We start from the raw sequence: 12,273 nt of genomic DNA, 5'->3' as shown, positions 1-12,273 counted from the left end.
CAGATCAAGTGAGCTAAGAATTTTAATGGCTTAGCTCAGCAGATTCCCAGGCTAACATTATCAATTAAGTCATTTCAGTAATGCCTAGAATTGCATGTCTGATTTATTCAGAAGCCATAATTATAACAAATGTTTAGATGTAAATGGTCTTTCAAAGTTTTTGTTATTAAAATGGCTTTATCTGGATTTCTTGTTTTCTCCTTTAGGTTTGCTATCTTTCTTACAATGGAAAGGCTGGTTATCTATCTATTGGTTATTAGCACTGCTGTGAAGGCTATGATGTGTCCAAAACGGTGTATGTGTCAAAACCTATCTCCATCCTTCACCATCCTCTGTACGAAGACTGGGCTTCTCTTTGTGCCCCCCAGCATTGACAGGAGAACAGCAGAACTAAGATTAATGGATAACTTCATCACCACACTTAGAAGAAAGGATTTTGCAAACATGACAAACCTTATTCACTTGACACTATCAAGAAATACAATAAGTCAAATCATGCCTTATGCATTTTTTGATCTTAAAGGCCTTCATGCATTACATTTGGATAGTAACAGACTAACTTGTATCAATGAGGATCATTTCAAAGGTTTAATTAATCTTCGCCACTTAATACTCAGTAACAATCAATTGAACTATATTTCTCCTGGATCTTTAGATGACTTTATTGAAACACTTGAGGACCTGGATCTATCCTATAATAATCTTGTTAATATTCCTTGGGATACAATTGGAAAGCTTTCTAATGTCAATACAATCAGTTTGGATCACAACCTCATTGAGTTTGTTCCAGAAGGAATCTTCTCAAACCTTCACAAACTTGCTCGATTGGACATGACATCCAACAAATTGAAAAAAATTCCCCCTGATCCCCTGTTCTCCAGGATCCCTGTGTATGCTAAATCTAAAGGGTCTCCATTATCCTCTCTGGTGCTTAGCTTTGGAGGGAATCCTCTACACTGCAACTGTGAATTAGTGTGGCTGAGACGCCTTACCAGAGAAGATGATCTAGAAACATGTGCCTCACCACCAGAATTGATGGCCAAGTACTTTTGGTCCATTAAAGAGCAGGAGTTTGTCTGTGAACCTCCAATGATAACACATCGAACGCCAAAACTGGTGGTTATGGAGGGCCAGAGTGTCTCTTTGAAGTGCAAAGCGGTCGGTGACCCGGATCCCTATGTTCGCTGGATCTCCCCCGAAGGGAAGTTGGTCTCCAATACGTCTAGGACAATTTCCTATGAGAATGGAACTTTGGATATTTTGACTCCTTCTTTGACAGAAAAAGGTACATTTACGTGTATAGCATCGAATGCTGCAGGAGAGTCTACAGCTTCTGTTGAACTTGTTGTTAATCCTTATCCTCATCTTGCTAACAGTACCAACTGTGATAAGGATGCTGAGTCTGGGCCTTCAGACATTCTTATATCTGCTAAGTCAAGTTTCCCTAATGAAACTAAAGCTCAGCAAGAGAAGAAGGTTGTGGTTGCTGAGCTGACCTCATCCTCTGCTCTCATACAGTGGCCTTCCCAGCATCATATCCCTGGAATACGAATGTACCAGATTCAGTATAACAGCTCTTCTGATGATATACTAGTTTACAGGTAATCCTATTCACATAGCAATTCAATTGTCATTGTGAACTAACAAATAGGAATAAGAGAAAATGGTTGTATATTTAAAATTCCCTGATGTAATGCCAGGTATGTTGCAGGCATTAACTGTGTAATGAAGGGAGCAATGGGGAAATGCTTTTCATAGCCTGTTTTCCATTTGTTGTCTCCCGTTACTGAAGAATTATAATAAATCTTACTAATAATACATTACCTTCTATGATGCCTCCCATCCAAGGATCTCCAAACACTTCATAGACAGGAATTAAGCTTTACAGTCCAACAACCTGTATGAGGTTGGTGAGTATTCTCCACATTTTCTAAATGATATATAGAGAGAGAAGTGAAGTGGCTTGCCCAAGTTCTCACAACAAGACTGTGGCAGAGTAAGGAAATACAACCCAGATCTTCCAACTCCTGGGCATGGCCATGGAGTAATTTCATGAGCTTTAGGAGAGTTACTTGCATCAAAATGGCTTCCGAGGTTTAGAAACAGTTTCATTAACTAGTTAATGCAGTGACTTTGAATCACAGGAATGGAGACTTTTTGCATATGGATAACATTGAATCCATCTGTATTTTTAAGCAAAAGATCAGTGAAATATTACTTACATTTTAGGCTAACTAAACATGTATCTGATTCATCTAAAAATACAAGGAAAGAGAAAATATTCAGAATACTAATTGTAGGAACTTGCTTTATGTATCTGTATTATATATACTATAAATGTACTCATGAAGATATATATTTCTAATTCTTTGTCTCATACACATTATGGCACATGCCCCTAATCAGTTTCCAACATCGCATATTTAATTTATACTACTATTTTGGGGATGCACTGGGCTAAATTCAACAGTGTAAATTGCACATGTAGTTGAAATGGTAATATAGTTTATTTTGCACCGATTTGGCATTTAGAGACTCAGAAATACCCATTTGGAGGGGGGGGGGGGGGAGTTGTAAAACTTGCTTGGCTTAACTATTTGACCTCCATAGATTTTGATGGGCATCATGCAGATTGTGTGTTACTGCTCCCATTTGCAGTATGTGGTCTGTCATTCTGTTTATAGTCCTTTCTGCAAATAAACTGGGAAGATTATAGTTGAATCAGGAACTAGCATTTGAGCATATCAATCAGTATTTCATACTGTAGGTTCCAGAAGGATGACATTTCTAAAAATAATGGTCCTGATTCTCCTCTCTCACCAGTTTTCCCGTATTATAATGCCTTTGATTTCAATTGAGTTATTCCCAGTTTATACCAGTGTAATTGAGAGGAAAATCAGGCCCAGTAGATTTAAAATAGACTGGATAATGCTATAGAAAATATATTACAGGGAACAGAGCTACACTGAAAAGGGTATGGGATAGATGCTACAATGGGACTTTTTGTATCTCTGATTTCTGCTATTCTAAATATAGTCCCATCAGAAACCTAATGTTTTTTTTTAAATATAAATAACTGTTTTTATAAGTCCTTGAGGTAAGGTTTACAGGTGGAATTTTAGGACTTGCACTCCTAAATCACTTAGGTCTTCTAGCCCTATGAAGACAATAAACATTCTGCTGTTGTCATGTCCTGATGTAAAACGCAAATGTTTTTCTGCATCATTTGTCATGGCTCATGGGTAGAAAGGTGTAAACTCAAGCTAAGGTTCAATATTATTAATGCTTTTACTCAGCTCTGAGTAGATAATCCAGAGAGGAATGTTGCTGAAAACATTTCCTCAAATGTCTAGTTCTTGCAGGGACCACAGCATGCGAATATCTGTCAGCTTGTATTGCTTATTTATTCTCTTTGTGCCTTGATGAAAACCTACCACTGAGTTCTCGGAAAATCCAGTTTTTGAAAAATGGAGAGCAATGTACTCCATGCCGAGAAGTTTTAGTGCTTCGTTTCATGAGAAAAGTAGTGGCATGAAATATGAACCCCAAACCATGAAGTAAATTACAGATAATCAGAGTAAAAACTATAAGAAGTTGGTTAGCTTCAGTGGGGCACAGGGCAAATTTTGGCCTAAAGTTCATAAGAAAAGTGTGTTAATCCTAGACAAGATGCTGCAGGTAGGGGTTGTTTGGGCCGTTATTTATATCATACATTAGAATGATTAGGGAAAGGCCTATAAAAACTGACAGAGTGCAGATTAGCACTGCCACTGGATAGGCCTAAATCTCCAGTAAATAAGTATCTTTCTTTCACACTTCTTGGTTTAGTTAGTGATCTACTTTACGGTTAGTGCTAATTTTAAAAGTATGTCTGCTGTTGACTAGCTAACGGGGAGGTGATGATTCTGTATTAGCTCTTGAATCTGTGAAACACTAAACACTGTGAGCTGAATTCTTTGCAAAAAATTCCCTTTGGGATACAAGAGTCATTTTACACCCTTCTTCATCTCCTAGAATAATGGCAAGTTAGATACTGTGACATATTCCAAAACAATGGGGACAGTTTTAAATTATGCCTATTGAACTTTCTAAATCTTTATAAATATATAAATGACTCATACAATCTCTTTAATAAGACAATCTGAAAACAGCTAAATTAATTGGTGCTACTAGATGGCCTTGTTCCTAGACAAGAGTTCTTTGGAAGAATTTTTTTTAAAATGTCTTCGTACATTCCTTTCACATTTCACAGCCCAGATCTCTGTAAATTGAGAGTCTCAGTTTGGCAACAAAGCTATCATAGAAATGATGTTTCAAATCACAGAACAATGATTCCAAATACTAAAATATAATAATCTATAGTATAATAGGCTTCTTAAAGACTGAAATTCATATGTTGTTCAGCTCCCACAGTGAGTAACTAGCAAATATAGATTCTTAACGGAAGTGTTCTACTGAATTGACAGGGACTGGTAATTGTACTTTAATTCTGTATGGTGGTTATCTGAGAAATTGTTACATTGTTTGTGCCATGTCATAAATGTTTGTTAAGTTGCATGTATTAGTCGGTAGTGCAGAATAATGAGAACTAGCGATCTCCAAATACCATGCTAATCCTGTGTGTTCGTGGGCCAGTCACTTAACCATGGCATGATCCCAATCTGTGAAATAGAGATAATGCAACCGGTCTGTTTCACAGGAGGACGGTGAGGATAAATTAGTGATTGTGTGAAGGTGTGAAGATGTAGAGATCTGTATAGTTGCATATTCAGAGAGTGACTGTGGTTGGATCTTGTTGTAGAAATATTACAGAAAGCAAAAAGCTTCCTTCAGCCTCGGGCACAGGCAGTTATGGAAACCAGGCCCACTGTTGAGAACTCTGTATAATCAGCTTCTGCCAGACAGTTCTTGAACCACCATAAGCAACTACATGATGTATCAAACGTGTTTCTACTTTGTGAAGGTGAGCAAGGTCTAATAGCCAGCATATGCCTTGACCATGTGAATGGCAGTCACTATGGTAACTTAATTTTATACTGAATCATTTAAATAAGTCTTTCCCCTTCTCAGTCTGTTTCCTCCTACCTCCTCTTTCAGCTCCTTTATGTGCCTCTCACTCTTCCTTCTGGTCCTTTCTTTTGGTCTTTGTAGATACATGTTGACATTTGTAAATAAATTAATTCGCATCCACAATATGAATGCAAGAAAGGGAGAAGAATGATGAATTTCTGTGGGCACAGAATCATGGAAAACTAGAAGGCCCTGCAGATAGTTACAGCTCTCGCTCCCTTCTGCTTCTCCCCACACCCTGTTTTTCATCCAAGAGTTTATTATAACTCACCCATAAAAATGTACCGGACACTGGAATGTAGCACAGTCTCCATTGAGGAACACTACACTGTTATACACATTTTAAAAAATGTTTGGTCTTGTGTACATTACTGAAGAGACTTTTTGGAGGCTTGTCACTTATTTTGCATATCTCTGTCTATTGTATAGTAACACCTACTGCTACAGAATCATAACCCCTTCCATGTGAACTTAATAGCAACAGTGAAGTCCCTTCTTAGCTTCCTGGGGGCTTTAGGTCCTCTTTCTTTTCAGGGTTTAAAAAGTCTGATTGGGTTTCATTTTATTTTACCAGTGGTTGGTTGATTTGTTGGTTCCAGGATTTTATTTTGTATTTATTCCTTCTCCCCAGAAACATAGGGCAATAAATGGATGGTGAGGAAATGTAATAGAGGCCATTGCTTCTGATTTTGTTCTGAAAATAATGTCTGAATCTGTGACAGAATTGGGTCCAGAATCCCTATGTGGAAGAGGAGTACCTTGTCCCAATATTAAGCCACAGGAAGGAAAGCCTCCTGAGGCTTTTAGTTCATGGGAGAGCTCTGTGCTCTTTCCCGATGTTCAGGATCCCTAAGAAATGAATGCTTATGGCTGCATAGGACAGGAGACACTCCTCTCAAGAGATTCTTTGTATGCAGCATTGTTGTAGCCGTGTTGGTCCCAGGATATTACAGAAACAAGGTGGGTGAGGTAATATCTTGTAATGGACCAACTTCTGTTGGGCCTGGTCTACACTAACCCCCCAATTCGAACTAAGGTACGCAACTTCAGCTACGTGAATAACGTAGCTGAAGTTGACGTACCTTAGTTCGAACTTACCGCGGTCCAGACGCGGCAGGCAGGCTCCCCCGTCGACTCCGCGTACTCCTCGCGCCGAGCAGGATTACCGGAGTCGACGGCGAGCACTTCTGGGTTCGATTTATCGCGTCCAGACAAGACGCGATAAATCGAACCCAGAAGTTCGATTGCCTGCCGCAGAACCAGCGGGGTAAGTATAGACAAGCCCTTGGTGAGAGAGACAAGCTTTTGAGCTTACACAAAGCTCTTCTTCAGATCTGGGAAATGTACTCAGAGTGTCACAGCTGGATACAAGGTGGAACAGATTGTTTAGCATAACACATAGTTCACACACAGTTCAGGGGAGCATTCAAAGTGCTACTGTGATATCTGGGATTCCATGCTGAAGTTCCCAATGCTCCAACTCCCAGTAGTGTTCCTATATCTCTTTTTTCTCTCTTCTCCTGACTCTCTCCCTTCTCAGGCCACAACATTTTCCCCAATTCCACCCCATCCATTGACTATCTGAAATATTGCACCATGTTTGGTATAATTTGCATATAGAATCACACACATTTTGCATGACAGAGTTGCTGTGGTAATATAAAATTGTTAAATTCAATACTACTGGTATCATTTGGTACTGTACATTAATAGACATAATCTGATGTTTTCTATTTATAACTAGTCCATTATCAAGTCCTGCTTCTGTTTCTGGGCATGGTTCCTCATCTTGCTTTAATTCTGGAGTAGGAGGCATTGTTACTCCAGTGTGTTTAGGATTGGTTGTGGTAGTCTGCTAGTCCTTAATCACATTCAGAGGGAAGGTCAGTCACTTTCCTGGCATGGCAGCTGGACTCATGGATGGTAGCTCGATGATCTGCCGAAGTATCCTGCATGTGTTAGCTGCCACCTTATCACAAATTCCATGATCTAATTCATGCTATGCCTCCCGCAGTGATCAACAACTGAAAGAAAAAATAAATATTCTTGCTTATCTCTTTTTACATCAGTAGATTCACTTCTGTCCTTCTCTCTGTCTGTTTCAGCTGCATAGCATACAACCATTGATTCAACACCCGTTTCCCATCCTTTAACCGAACCAGGTATACTACTGATGGACTAGCCTTGTCCATGATACAGCAAAGATCCTCCCAACTGGCTTTTGGAAAGGACTTTTTATCTGAGACATACTGCACAAGTACCTGAACTCCCATTTCATACTCCTTGCCAGAAGTTTGGCCATCAAAATAACTTTTCATTTTTCTTTGGGCTTCCCCTAAATTAAGTAGCTCACATTTTATTTTTATATTTCAGCTTTGAATACTTTTTTCACAGGTGAGATTTTTTATTTGTTTGTTTTGGCCTGGGCTCTGTTAACTGCTGTATTTTAGCATCTTCTCTTTTACTGCTGCTTGGATTTCTTTATTCTTTTCTGAGTCTCAGCCAACTTAGATACCTCTGCTGCTACATTTAAACTTTTTCTTCCGAAAAGCAGTATTAGTTGCTGTTGTTCATTTTTTCTTCTTCGGCTTACTAGCTATCCCCTCCCTCCCTTTTTTTTTTTAAATCATCAACATTCTCTTTAACACTTACACTTTTTAACACTTGCACCACCCCAAGCGCCACAGTGATTTTAGAGTCTGTGCAAAACTCCTTTTAGCTTCACATTCCTTTTCCCTAAATCACTCAGCTTCAGTTTTGCATTGTGAAATAGGACATTTTGCCCATAGTGACAAGCCAATGTATTCTGCAGCTTTAAGATTATCTCTGTGCTTTTTATACTCACTTCCCCCCCAGCATAAAAACACCCTGAACCAGCCAATTCCAGTTAAAGAAGAGTGAGTAGCCCCAACCAAAGATGGACACTAAGCCATAAGTAGGCAGGTGGCTGGAGCCAGCAATTGAAGAAACCATATTTTGCTATTGATGTTCAGTATTCGATCAGTTCTATTTTTTTTCTTCACTTATTTTTCTGAAATTGATTCTGTCTGGTTCTGAAAGTTCAGAATATACATCCCCATAACACTTTCCCCATTGGTGCATATTTCTGACAAATGAAAAGGAAAATGTGAGTTTCATTTTTTGCTCTATCACTAACTGTGTTGCCTCAGGCCAGTCACTTAACTTGTCTGTCTGTTTCCCCTTCTTTAAAATGAAGATTAGTAACCCTGACCTACCCCCTAGACAATGGTGAGGGTTATTTAGTTAAGTCAGATTACTGACAAAGGAAGACAGCGTATCAAAATTAAATATTTGCTGTCACAATAAACAAGAGCAAACCCTTATTAAAAGAAATCAGTGAATACGGTGCAGATAGTAATCTGTCAAGAACATCAACGTTTCACAGAAATGAATATCTTTAAGTGCAGCTAATACAAAGAGCCAGTGAACTCATATGGGGGGCAGCTTCATACAGGTCCGCATACTGTAGTTTTTATTCTGCAAAACTCCAAGACACAAACTTGGTGGGGTGGCGGGGGAAGAAGGTTACTCTTGGAGCAGTTTGTTGTATAGTCTTAATTGTGCTTATATTGCAGATGATATTGTGAGGATATTATCATAGCTGTGTCTGCTGAGTGCACCTTCTATATGTCAATGGTATCCTTTCAATTTAACCTGCATTCTCTCAGCAGTTCTAGCCCTGGTCGTAGGGATGTTTTGGGGCATAAGAGAAATGAAAAACCATGGATAGACCTTGCCTTGCCATATTAAAATAGGAGTTTTAACGTATAATTTCAAATTTTAGAGGATGGTGCTCATTGAAGGAGAGAGACCAGATTTAGAGACTGTTCAGGGGCCATATATTTTATTTAAAATAAATTCTCTTGAGAATTTTAATGCAAATATAACCAATTTTAATCTCCTTTGTTTATTGTGTCTTACGGTTACTTTGTGTGTGTGTGTGTGTGTGTATGTATATATATATATATATATATATCATGTGCTATACCTCCATACTAGGAGTTTCCAACCCTGTGAAATTGTCATATTCCCTGTGTCAGCCCACCATCATCATGAGATTGCACCAGTTTTAGGAAATTAAAACTCTGTTTCTATCTGGATAGTTTTCCAATTAATCTTTCATAACAGAATTTATTTCCTGCAAGAAGGAATAAACTATTGTATATTTAAATGTTCATTGAGGGTGAAGTTCACCTGTGTGCAAGGGGCCAGCTCATTTAAATCCCTCTTGTGCATAATCTTTGTGCTGGCCCTCTGCAGAGGGCTAAATTTCATGCTTATTACGTATTCGAATCTATCTGGACTAATTCCTCATGTTTAATGGAATTGATTTCATTTAGGTTCTTTTTCAAAGACAACATTTTGTCCAGATTAAGTAAAAAGTGCATAGATGGGTTTTCAAAACGCATTCTTAATCAATCTCCTTGGGGCGGCATAAAACATAGTGTGCTAAAGTGACTTTCCTATGCTGTGCGATGGACATGTAGTGGCTCCCTGACATTACACTACTGCACTAGCTTCTCTATTTCATATAATTTTAATGATGCTCATTGAAAATAATTAGGGGCTGAAAGCAAACGATGAGAATGCGTCCAAAAATATGCAACTCTTCTGACAGTGATGTTGGCAGCAATCAAGGGCCTGATCCTACTCAGGGCCAGCTCTAGACACCAGCAAAACAAGCAGGTGCTTGGGACGGCATATTTGCAGGGGGTGGCATTCGGGCCATCCTTTTTTTTTTTTTTACTCACTTCCTCCCCTCTCACAACCCTGCAGAAGCGGAGCCACGGAGCTGCTGAGGATCCAGCATGGGAGCTGAGAACCCACAGGACCCTGGGAGCTGTAGTTCCTTGCCTACCTCCCTGCCTAAAAAGCCAGCCCTGGAGCAGGGAAAGAACTACATTTCCCAGCAATCCCTTGGCAGCTATCAACAGGAAAGGGAGGGGTAGGGAGTGAGGTAGCTGAGCCATGCTGCAGCTTGCTTTGAGTCGAAAGGGGTGGCACTGTGAATGGGGAACAAGTGTGCCCAAGGAGTAGGCAGCTTTGCCCCAAATATCACCCTCAGAAGACTTCCCCAGACTGGATTAGGGATACTGGTGTGACCTCACCTTGCAGCCCCCAAAGAAGGAATTGGGTGGACTAAATGGACAGTGCCCCTCTCTTTCTGAAGCCTAGCAAGGGAGGTACATGGATCCCACTAGAATTTAAAATGAAAAGTAAGGGAGGGGAGGCTCTGGACCTGGGTAGCTTTAGATACAGTACCAGGCACTTAGGAGGATTTCCACTTCTGAGCCATGGAAGCAGAAATTGACTTTTCCTTTCCAGATATAGCTAATATTCAGAAAGGGAATCTAGCACCTGCCTTCCAGATTTGAACACCCTCAAAATTCAGGAGTGCTCAAGCTCAGTTTGGGCAGCTGTTACTTCATTTCTCCCAAATCAAATATACTGATCCACTGTAACTTGCTGTAGAAAAAGTAGGATAAAATTGAGCAAGAAATGCTTCCCAGTGGTTTTTAGGACTGGAATTGCTATTTTCAACAGCCATTGCCTTTTTCTTTCTTTTTTTTTTAGTTTTATTTGTTTAAAAGGAAGACTGTGATATTGAATTGGCAAATTCCCCATAGAAAGAAAGAGTGGAACAAAAGAATAATAAAGGCATCTCAACTTTTCCTCATTTATGTAGGACAGTCTTATAACATGCATCCAGATATCCTCCAATCACACAAGCTGAAAATTGTTCCACTTTACCGCAGTTCTGTAACCATATGGGAACCAATCCTGTCTGTGTTCTGTGCACATCCAAAATTCCTGCTGAATGACCCGCGCTGGGACAGCAGGACGGTGCAGGTTGGGGGGAGAGCCCAGGGCTGGGGTGGCAGGGGGGTGGGGGGAGGGCACTGGTGGGGGGGAAAGGGGGGAGCCCAGCGCTGGGGCAGCAGGGGAGTGCGGGGGGGGGAGCCCAGGGCTGGGGTGGGGGGCAGTCAAAATTTTTTTTTTGCTTGGGGCAGCAAAAAACCTAGAGCCGGCCCTGATCCTACTTTCTAGCATTATTTTTTCCTAACACATAAATAACTCCAGCTTGAGTCCCCACCCGGTTGCCTGGGAACCTCTGGGCACCATTGATAGGCATTTTATTTCCCACTCAGAAGCACAGTGATCAGAGAGTTTAAACATGAAAACTTTATCAGGAAGAGGGAAGGGAAATGACAGGGCAACTTGTTTAAACCTTAAATCTTTACTGTTTCTACCACTATAGCCTCAAGGTGCATGAAATGAGCCATGAGTGGCTAATGGGACGTTGTCACCTTCCCAGCTCCCCTCTCACAGTTAGTTGGTGAGGCAGCCCCAAGGAGATGCTTGGTTCCAATTGCCAAAGCAGCTCTGGGAATCGACTACTTGACCAGCTATAGTGGCATTCAGCTGTGATGCTGGGTTGGGGAGGCCTCAGCAGAGTTCTTAGGCAGATGAAATGTGGGGCTCAGAACCCTTCAGATCTGCTCCCCACAGAGCCAAACAGCTGTTCTCCGTACACTCAGCCACACCAGTCACAGCTCTCATTTAGTGGGCCAAATTGCTACTTTGCTTCATCATTTGATGGTGATTGGTTACTCTCACCTAGGTGTTGCTAGTGACCTGGATCAGCTACTCTGCTGTCTACGGACAGTTTCTCAACTAGGATGAGATTTGCTGCCTGGCTTTGTCCATACACTGTAGTTTCTGGTGTAGGATTAGATAAACTGCTCTGCTTTTATCATAGGATACAGCTAATACTTTTAGCTCAATTCTTTTAGAAAAAAAATAGTGCTATAAAGAACAGTACACAGAACCCTTACTATTTAACAGACAAACTCCGCATCAGACTGAAATCAATTACTATCTTTTTCTCTTAATTTTGCTTGGGGCCTCTTACCTAAGCACAGCAAACATTACTCTTCATCAGGGTGACTCTGAACCCAGTCATTGTCCAGGCAATACTCAGGTGGTTTACAACAGGGTCATCTCCAAAATATCAGCACCAAGTACAAAGTATAGCCAAATTATTCCCCAATTTCCCCCAAAACAATCCACAGGTAATATGTAAATGAGGCACTGCCTCGCTCAGTCAACTCCCCTTGCGTTCCAGCAGGTGACAGCAAAGAACAGAGTTGATATGTAAATCAGGTACTGCGGAGAACGCAG

At 40.5% G+C, this 12,273-nt stretch overlaps 1 protein-coding gene across 1 annotated transcript in view; it reads left to right on the top strand.

Moving 5' to 3' along the window:
- The first annotated feature begins 225 nt into the window (after positions 1–225).
- Positions 226–12,273, top strand: part of LOC135893178 (leucine-rich repeat and fibronectin type III domain-containing protein 1-like protein) — a 36,128-nt gene continuing 24,080 nt past the window's right edge. Inside the window, exon 1 of the mRNA XM_065420976.1 lies at positions 226–1,601. Within this exon, the coding sequence (XP_065277048.1) occupies positions 226–1,601 (1,376 nt within the window). The remainder of the gene's footprint in view (positions 1,602–12,273) is intronic.

This window comes from Emys orbicularis, chromosome 21 (assembly GCF_028017835.1).
Source record: "Emys orbicularis isolate rEmyOrb1 chromosome 21, rEmyOrb1.hap1, whole genome shotgun sequence".
Lineage (NCBI taxonomy): Eukaryota > Metazoa > Chordata > Testudines > Emydidae > Emys > Emys orbicularis.
This window is presented reverse-complemented; position numbering and strand designations above follow the sequence as displayed.